Genomic DNA, 10,369 nt, shown 5'->3' on the forward strand with positions numbered 1-10,369 from the left:
GTCAATAGTTACATATCCACTTGCATGGCGTTTTATCGTTGCATCAGGCCCTTTTTCCACCACGTTCATTTGCCATTTGACATCCAAAACATACACAAAGAAGCGACGAAAGTCAAGCCTAAATATGTCTTGGATTATGCCACAATAATCATCCATTTTTCCATTAGCTCCCTCAAAGCTACTAATGACACCGCAATCTTGTGTATTTCTCTTTTCATCAATTCTTTGTGTTCGAAAATGCTAGCCTTCACACCATATAGCATTGAACATAGTGCACTGGACCAAAATAGAAGCAATATTTGTGTAAGCAATGTGAATAAATATTAAAAGCAAATCACTTACAACTAATGCAAAACATTAGTTCTATGTACCTTTGACATGCATCCTCGTGCATACTCCCATTCTTCCGCCGTGATATGCAGCCCCTCGTCGCTCTCTGCTCTCTCCATTTCCTCATGCAACCAATCAACATGGATATCATTCGGAAGTGTTGCTAGATGCTTAGGGTACGCCTTCCGAGAGCCATGTTGCCTCCAAAAGAGAGCTCTTTCTGCTTGCCTTTTTGTCTTTGCATCCTCATATCTTGTAACCCATCTGCTCATCACATCACTATTAAGGATACAAGTGAAATTGAGATCATCAATCAATGTTCTGTCAATTACTTTACTCTGTCCTTTCCCTTGAGGCACAATAGAGGTCATCCTCAAGTCCTCTTCATTGCTCCATAGTCGTGGCAAAGAGCTGTCCACCTGACCAAGAAATTCTGAAATATATACAAGAGACTCTTGTATCAACCAACCCTCGGCCATGCTTCCTTCAGGCCTTGCACTTTGCCTCACAAAGTCTTTTAAGGTCTTCATGAAGCGCTCTAGGAAGAACATCCAACGTGCATGCACAGTACCACATAAAGCAATTTCGTCCACTAAATGCACAATGAGATGTAGTTGACTTGTGAGAATGGTTCGCGGAAAAGTCTCCTCTACCAAACAAACCACCTCCACTGCCATAACACGCGCATCATCCAACGTGGCTGGATCAATTGCTTTGGAACTAACATATCTGAAAAATAAATAAATAGTACGTTATACCTCATGCACGTTCATTTTGCAAGGTATAATGAAGGGTGATCTGAGCATGGGTTTTACATACCTCACAAGCTCGCCCATCTTATAAATACATTTTTTCAAACTCTTATTCGCACAATGGTCGATGCTAGTAGGTAGTATGAACTGCGCACATAAGAGCACATTTATGGTTTATGGCATTACAAAATTTAATTTCAACGTACGTACAAGACTTGGAAAACACTTACTTGAAGCATCTGGAATGCCATGACATGAGCTCTGCTATGGATTTGCACTTGAACATGTGTTTGATGCGAGGAATTATAGGAAAGTGTCGCAAGACTTTACGAGGTACATCAAAACTCTTCATATCTGTTCTGTACCTTGCTTCACCACAAGTGGGACATGTCAGAGCCTCCTTATGCGTCCCACGAAAGAGAATGCAATCATTGACGCATGCATGTATTTTATCATAATCCAGTCCTCCAAGAGATGTCACATATCGCCTCGCTATGTCTCTTGAGGTGGGTAGTCTATTTTCCTTTGGAAGCATGTTTGACAATAGCCTGCATCCAATATCATCAATTATAATTAGTCTTAAATCCTAAACCTTAAACCACTAATTCAAATTTATAAGTTAGAATGCTTACTTCAACAATGCGTCAAGACTTGCATTGCTCCATCCATAAACTGTTTGTATATTAAGTAGTTCAAGTGAAGCACGTAAAACTGAGAATGTGCACCCTTCAAACACCGGTGTCGATGAAGCTTTATAAAGATGCTCTTGTTCCATATCATCGTCGTCCATACCTTTGGGATCATCCTTAAAAAGATTCCGCACCATATCATCAAGCACCTCCTCTTCCACAACTTCGTGGGGTGCAGGGCTATTGTCGTCCCTTTCCCACTCATCTCTGACAATAGATCCTGAAGCTCCAGCATCATCTCGTCGACGCTTTACGTGCTCTCGTCGCGCGTAGGGTACCATGTTAGGGTGTGGTACTGCATCCTGCTTCAATTTATCAAATTATATGTTACAACTCTATTAATTTAATTTGGATACCATGAGTCATTTGAATACCATCAATTTACATCTACCCACCTCTAAACCTGTTTGATTCCATTCTCCATACATGGAGATGTGATTCAAGGTAATTCGACGTGCTCGTACAATGCATCCTTGACATCGATTACACATACATTTGATCCGTTGTCCCAACCACACATCGCGATTACGATGACGCATTGTCTCATCTTCTCCAGAACTGCTTGAAGAGGTTGATGACATCCTGTGTACAAATCAGAAAACACAAACTCACTATATATTTTTAATGAAAGCATAAAATCGCGTCTATTCACGCGGCTATCTCCTAAAACTCGCGTGTATTGACGCGGCTAATTCCTAAAAAACGCGTGTATTCACGCAGTTATTTCCTGCAAAACGCGTGTATCAACGCAGCTAAAAGGATATACACGCGAAAATACCCGCCTTCATAAACGCGAACATAAACGCGGCGGCATATTTAAACTAAAAATAGCCCGCCTTCCCCAAATATAGATTTTGAACTTAGAAATCAATAGTGCATGCGTTTTCGCCTCTTCCAACAGCAAGGAGGGAGCAGAGAAAGGAGCACACACACGGGAGAAGGAGGGAGCAGAGAAGGAGCAGAGAGGACTCACTTTTCCAGAGGTGAGTCACTTTGTCCTGTGCCTTGTCTCTTTTTGTCAGATTTGTTTACTTTGCTCTTTGCTCTTTGGGTTTGTCTTCTTGCACACGATTGGGTTGCTGCATCCTGACAGGGGCGACAATGGCTGGTCCTTTTTATCAGGACATTCTGTCTTTGTCGGGGGGTCGGGCTTTTCGAGAAAATTTTTTCGCAGTTCGCGTGTACGAACGCGTGTAGAAGCGCGTGTAACCTGTCTGCAGAGTTTTTTCACGCGCATATACACGCGTTTTTTGACGGGTGTATACACGCGTTTTTTGACGGGTGTATACACGCGTTTCTGCAGACAGAAAACTGCGGCGTTTAGGGTTTAGGGTTTGCAGGCAATTGACTTGTGTAATGACAATGTGTGAGTAAAGAGACAGCCCATGATGTACATGATGATGTTTGTTGCAGGTTCTTTATGGATATTCCAGGTTCTTCATCCGATCCATTTGCGTACAGCAATTGGTTGATGGAGATGATGAATCACTTTGGGCGCCAACCTGGTTCGGTTGAGCTTACAGAGTATATGTATGCCCATCCCCCTCCTTCCCTGCCTGGTGTCTATACCCCTATCGCGAGTATCCAGGGCACTCCAGTGCCGTCTATTCCTCCGAGTCCGACGAGACGGCATGCAGCTTCTCCTCTTCCACGTCCACTGAGGAGACATACCTCGTCCCAGACACACTCACGTACACCCTCACAGCCACCATCACGTGCTCCCTCAGAGCCACCGTCACGTTAGGGCTCACAGCCACCGTCACGTAGACAATCCCCCAGTCGTGACTCCACCCGCAGCAGTAGGAAGAGTGGGAGTGGGGGAGGATGCGGCGGGTGCTTTGGTGGGGGAGGTGGGGGAGGTGGGGGAGGTAGTAGGGCACGGGGTGAGAGAGGAGATAGAGGGAGAAGAGTTAGAGGAGACAGTTCGGAAGAGGAGGAGATGAGAGAGATGGAGAGAGTGGTTTGATCCCCCACATGCTACATTCTCGGATGTATGGGGAAGGACGCGAATAAGGGAGATCTTAAGTAATAAAAGATCTCACCTTAAAAAACTCGCGTACGATGACCGGCTAAATGTAGCTGCGGGTGGCTATCCTGCCGAGAAACCTGCCACTGCGCACAAACGCGAGTGGAAGGAGGCAAAGAAACGAGCAGAGGGTGGCGTGAAGAGCAGGCAGCATGTGGAGGCACGACGGATCCAGATGGAGACCGTTGGATCTTCGCATTTCGGATCTGGCGGCGTCGAGTCATGGGAGGCAGAGTTCGTAAGTATCCTGCCACTTTATTTGATTGTTTACTTAATTCATTGATTCTATGAATTGTTTTAATCTTACAAATTGTGTTGATTATGATACAGCGACGGGTTACGGGGAGGAAGCCCACAACCCACGATACTGCGTATGCTCGCCGGCATAGCAGACGTGATACGTGGGCCATCTTCAGAGCCGAGGGACGTATTACGGACGCGCAGTTTGAGTTGGCCATGAGACCATACGGTCGACAGGTACTTGAAAATTCGTAACGAATGGTTTTGGTTTATTGAATTGCATATATATATACTTATATACTATATATTACTTGAACAGGCACAAGCTGCTGATGATCCACCGGCCGCCGCTGCAGAGGGTGGACGTGAGCACTACTCCTCGGACATTCCGACCGATGCGAGCTCATCTGAGCATGGGGGGAGCACCGAGTCATCATCTGGGTCTGAGTAGTACTCAGACTTGTAGTATCACATTCCATATTTAGGATGTGATTGTATATATTTTTTTGTAAACTCAAGCCATGGGCTACTTCGAGATATGGACTCCCTTGTATACATGTATGAAATTTTGATAGTAATATTGAATTGATTGATCGATAGTATTACATTCATGGCTGTCTTGAATCGTGTAATGACAATGCAGTATGCATTCATGTCGTTCTTGTCTTAATCTCCCTCGTGCATATGTTCTTCGTGGATGGTCTAATGGGATGGTCTAATGCACCAAAAACCCTAAACCAGAGAGTGCTATTGGGTGCTGGAATGCTGGAACAGTATTCAGGCACCAAATAGCACTCTCTGGATTTTTTTTTTGCTCTCTGTTCGCGTGTATAAGCGCGTCAACACTGCTAAAGCTCGCGTGTATCTACGCGGATACCCTCGAAATTACGCGTGTATTAACGCGTATAAACTGGCAGTCACGTGTGTATCAACGTAGCTACATTAAAAAAACGCGTGTATGGACGCAAGTAAAAACGCGTCTGGAACATGAACTGAGCAGAATGCGGTTATACACCCGTGTATAAGCGCGTCTAATGTAATAAGAAGCGTGTATAGGTGCGTGTATTAACGCGTCTGTATATAATAACGCGGGTATATACCCGTGTATACGCGCGTCTGAGAGGTACTGTACACGCGGTTTTACACGCATGTCTCTGGCCGCGATTATACACGCGCTGATACACGGGCCCGCTACTTTTTTTCATAAGTCATTTTTAGCGGCTAAGAGCGCGGGTATGAGCCCAATCCCTTGTAGTGAGAGACTAATCCCTCGTTTTTTCCAAAATCGAACCCAGAAAAACTTCCCTTCTCCAGAAAACACGGGCAATTCCTCTAGGGGATATTTTATTTCTAACGTAGTCAAGGTCATCGTTAACCAAACTGATCTGACCGAACCCGTATTAAGAGACTAAGGTTATGTAGAAGGGGAAGAGAAAGGTGTGTGTGAAGGGACTTAAGGTCCACTAGCTCATCTATTTAAAGGTGGAGCTAGGAGGCATTTTGTATTGAGCAAGGCCTAGTTGTATTCATAAACAACTTAATAAGCAAGATATTGTTCTTGTATTTTGTGAGCTCTCTTACCTCCACACACTTGATCTAGCATGAGCACCACATTTTCTCAACATGGTATCTAGAGGTTAGGTTGAGTAGGTCACATTTGTGGTGTAGAATAGGTCAAAAACTCATCTTCTCTTGTGTGGAGCTCAACCCTCTGCTGGTGGAGGCCTTCTACCAGCTTGTAGAGGCCATATCTCTTGGAGATTTCAACAAGGAAGATGTAGAGGAGACCTGGGCGTTTCATTTCGTAATTAACTTCAATAGCATTCAAAAACCATTCCAATTAAGCTTCTCAAGCTTAAGAGGGGTTGAGAAGAGAGAAACTTTGAGAGAAAAAGATCAAAATTCACCATTTACCTTACAAATTGCTTGATTCTTTGTTCACGGTAGAGGCTCCCAACCAATCAATTGGTTTAGTATGTTGATGGAGCCACCAATGGGGATTGAAGAAAGAGGGAAGGTCCAATTTCTTTAATTTGGAGAGAATTTTAGAGAATAGTAAAAATTAGCATTATTTCAGCATAATTCTAGTATAGTAAAATTCTCCTTTTTTTTTCAAAGGACTCATGTTCTATTTATAGGAGAGGGAGGATGTAACCAAGACCAACTGATTTCTAGAGTTTTCCACATTTCAGTTTGGTTGAGTTTGGACTAGATTTGGACCTAGGTTGGTTCCTTTTTTATTCGGTTTGGTTCAAGAGAGAGGAGATATAAAAATATCACAATTTTTGAAGATTGAAAACTCAATTGCACATGTGAAGTAGGCGCCTCATTCATGAGGGGGAAATCCCCATGCAGAGGTGTCAAAAATGCATCATTACTTCTAAATATCTCCCCTTTTTAACTATTAGCCTTGTCCTTAGTCAACTCTTCATCTTATGTGAGCATTTACTCATTTTTGGGAGATTTTTCTTTTATTTCTTCATTTATCTCTTCCTTACATTTGGATTGATCTTATTGGCCCATAGGAACCTTAATTTGAAATTTTGAAAAAATCTTCACCCCTAGGATAATGCCTCTTGAACCGATTATACTTAATTTCCAATACACCTTCTGAAAATCTTTTAGAACTTCTATTTTAGAGGAACTGATTTTAATAATATGAGGTATTTTTCTATCCAAAAATATTTAAAATCTGAATATTCTCTTTCTAGAATATTTTCTCTCTCTAGACCAAAACTGGTAGAAACAAGATCTTTTATATTTCTGAAGAGGGATTTGATTACAGGGGAAGATACTGGACATCATGAGGGGTTGGGGGAGGAATCTTACATTCTACCCCACTTAAAAAACGCGAGATGTCCTCATCTCGCAGGTGGAGTATGATCTCTTTCATCTTCTTCTTCTTCTTCAATCACTTCGAGTGTTACTGCCTTGGAAGTGGACGGCCGATTTGGGAATAACTCTCTCTGACTTCCCCTATTCTGAGTTGGAGGTCTTGCATTACTTTGGGTTGAAACTATAGGTTGGATAGAGGGTGTTGGATAGAGGGTCTACCTCTGGGATTTCCCTGATTTTGGCGGATAGAACCGTGATTACTCTAGACGGAAGGGGCTGGAGTCTGGAATCTTGACCCTTGATTTTCTTGCCCTGAAAACCTTGATCCAAAAGGAGTTGGGCAATCCATACTACTGTGATGTCCAATTCCTTGACAGTTATAGCATTTCATTCTCTTGTTCAAGGGTGGAACTTCTGAAGTTGAAATCCAGGGGATTCAGTTTCGGAAAAAGGACATTTCTTCCATTTTGGAACTTCCCATATCCTGGGTTTGACCTTGATATCTCTTAGGTGAAGGAAGGTTGGAATCACCTTCTGGGAATAAAAACCTTTTGAAAGGTGATGGTGCTAGCTTTGGCGAGACTTTGACATCAAAGGCTTTGGCGAAATCCTTCGCCATCCGAACTGCTTCGGCCATGGAAATAGGTTTGGCATTCTTGACTAAAGTATCTAATGGCTCGTTCATTCCCTGAATAAACCTGGCCACATCAGCTGCTCTTCATCCAATTGAGGGGAATATTTAAGGAGAAGTGCAAAAGCCTGATGGTACTCTTCAATTTTTTGGGCTTCCTGCTTTAGTTCCAAGAACTCATTCATCTTAGTTTCAAGAAAGCCTGGGGGACAAAACCTCTTTCTGAGATAAGCCTTGAGATCGGTCCAGGTTTGGGTATTTCGGTCGAGATGGTTTGTCTCGCAGTGGTTTCTCCATGCCACTCTAGCTATCTCCACTATCTTCAGCCTTGCAAGAGCCATTTTGCTCTTCTCATTATAACCGGTGACATCGAAGTATTCTTCCATTGATTCGATCCACTTCTCCACAGTCTCGCCCAAGTTTTCCCCTTCACCCTTGAAAGGTCCAAGCTGTGAACTATGAAGAGTTTTACGAACATCCAGGTCGAGCTCTTCTTCATCAAATTGGGGGTTAACATTTCTACCACGACGACCTCGATCCATGTTCCTATCAATACGAAAATTCTTGTTAAGCCTCTTTATTTATGATTCAATCCGATTTTTTATTCAACTGATTCCGGGGTTCTCGGCTCCCCACAGAGTCAAGGGTTAAAGTTACTCATATAGAACGTATTATTAGTTAACAATTCATTCAGAATTATCTCATTCATATCTTTAACACAATAATGGTCCATCAAACTGAATTTCTCTATCTAAACAATCCTCCATGGGAATTTCAATTTTTTTGATTTTTAATTTATCATCCCTTAACTTGATCCATTGATCAAAAGTTAACAGTAGCAATTTGACAGCACAATCCACTAATCTCATAGTGATTTGCTGAAATCATTATCATCATTCTAGTTATGAATATTATCACAGGGACTCATCCCATTTCATCGTCATTGTGGTTTTGCTCAGCTTATTATATTTCAACCAAATTTTAGGGATCATCATTTTTTTCAATCAGAATCCACATTAGGACCTCAATGGAGTCTTCTTGGGCCCTTTTATTTGGCAGTTTAAGGGAGTCAAACCTTTTCTCTTAAGAAGAAACGTTTTCTAATTTGAAGCTTCAAAACGGCTACTTTATTTGAATTTGAATTTTGGGAAGAAAATGGAATTTAAAATCTAGCGGATAAAACCATATCATGTAACATATCTATGGAAAGCTCTTGATGCGTAGACCACGGATCTATAATCTCCGCTCAAATCGGAACTTGTATGTAGAAGTTATGGAGGTCCGAAAATTGTAAACTTGCCCCTCTCCTTTTGGGGAGAAAAGTGTACCCTTTGACCACTCTTACACCTCTCTTAATCACCAATGGTTTTTGCTCACATGGCAGGCTCCTATTTGTCAAAAAGTTAAATGTTTCCATAACCTCATGGAAAATTAAAGGGCCCAAAAAGAATCCATTGAGTTCCTAATGAATCAACTCATCAGTTCTCAAACAGAATTAAAATCATATCAACCACATTCAAAATCATCATCTGGATAGCATTAATGCTTATAATTTCAAGTCTTAGATTTACTCGTATATACTGCCAGTAAAGAGCTGCAGTTATACCCTCGGTATATACGGGTAGTCATGATACTTGGATCTATAAGGTAAATACCATCATGTCTAGGCCTCAAGCAAGTCAGGGTTCCATACAATTGTGGTACTTCCATCTGAAGACCCAATTACTAATTTACAAATTTTTCAGTTTGAATATCAAATTGTATGAATTATATCACACAATTACAACCTTTTTATGCTTCTTGATAAATTTTTGACATATTTGGCTTCTCAGTTGATCTTTATTAGCCAATTTTCTCTAATACCAACTGTGAGATTCCTGTCCCTACCACGCAATGGATTCGGGGTGCTAGCAGCGAAAGTAGCATTTCTTGCACGGGGCAGGGTCCCACACTCAGGGTCCCACACTCAGGGCCTCATCCAACGGATATCCGGAGAACAAGAGACTAATCCGTCGGTTTTTCCAAAATCAAACCCGGAAAAACTTCCTTTACCCGGAAAGCACGGGCGATTCCACCAGGATAACTTTTTACTCTAACGTAGTCAAGACCATTACTGATCAAGCTGATCCGACTGCACCTATACAGATACTCGGTTAGATCAAGGAAGAAACTTGCACTTGGATCATTGGGATCAACGCTTTTTTCCCCATCAAGAGGCATAGCCGTTGATTCATATCCATAAAACAATTACTATCCGGGATTTACTTTATCTATCGTAATAACAGAAATTGAGTCTCGATTTACGGATCCATCAGTCCAGCCTAACCCCATCCAGTCCCATGGGTTAGCCAACCGCCCAACGACTGTAGTGATGGGATCCAATTAGGAATTTGGTTAGGTTTTGTCTCAGGTACCAGGGAAAAGAGTTCCCAGGCCCCCTAGCCGGCGGAAGTTCATGCAAACATAAACTAGTCACACCACTTACACACCCCATATGAAATTGTCTTTTTCACAGATTCAATCATCTTTAAAACAATCATTTAATGAAACCATAGTATCACTGATCACAATTCTCCAAAATATCCGGTTGAATCTTAATTTCCAATCATTCCTTCATCAGAGTATCTATGGCATCATTGGTAACCAGAACGCTCACCACCTATTCACTCAGGGGCCTTTTCAATAGTTCCTAGCTCATAGTACTCGGCAATATAATCACTTATAAAAATCAAGATGGAATCTCCGTTGAAGATCAGCAAGATCAACCAACATATCCATATAAAAGAGCCATGGACTCATCCGTTGAGGACCAGCAAGGTTAATCAACCAGATCCATGCCCGGTTTCAGAAAACAACTCTTACTCCT

The 10,369-nt window shown here is 42.1% G+C and overlaps 1 protein-coding gene across 1 annotated transcript; it reads left to right on the forward strand.

The window, feature by feature from the left end:
* Positions 1–3,866: 3,866 nt before the first annotated feature.
* LOC147628233 (uncharacterized) lies at positions 3,867–4,502 on the forward strand. The gene is made up of 3 exons (XM_086814121.1): positions 3,867–4,035; positions 4,128–4,274; positions 4,357–4,502. Exons 1-3 carry the CDS (start codon positions 3,973–3,975, stop codon positions 4,486–4,488), a joined length of 342 nt encoding a protein of 113 aa, XP_086670247.1. The 5' UTR covers positions 3,867–3,972; the 3' UTR covers positions 4,489–4,502.
* Positions 4,503–10,369: the final 5,867 nt, after the last annotated feature.

This window comes from Cibotium barometz, chromosome 19 (assembly GCF_041138505.1).
Source record: "Cibotium barometz isolate CiBa-2024 chromosome 19, ASM4113850v1, whole genome shotgun sequence".
NCBI lineage: Eukaryota > Viridiplantae > Streptophyta > Polypodiopsida > Cyatheales > Cibotiaceae > Cibotium > Cibotium barometz.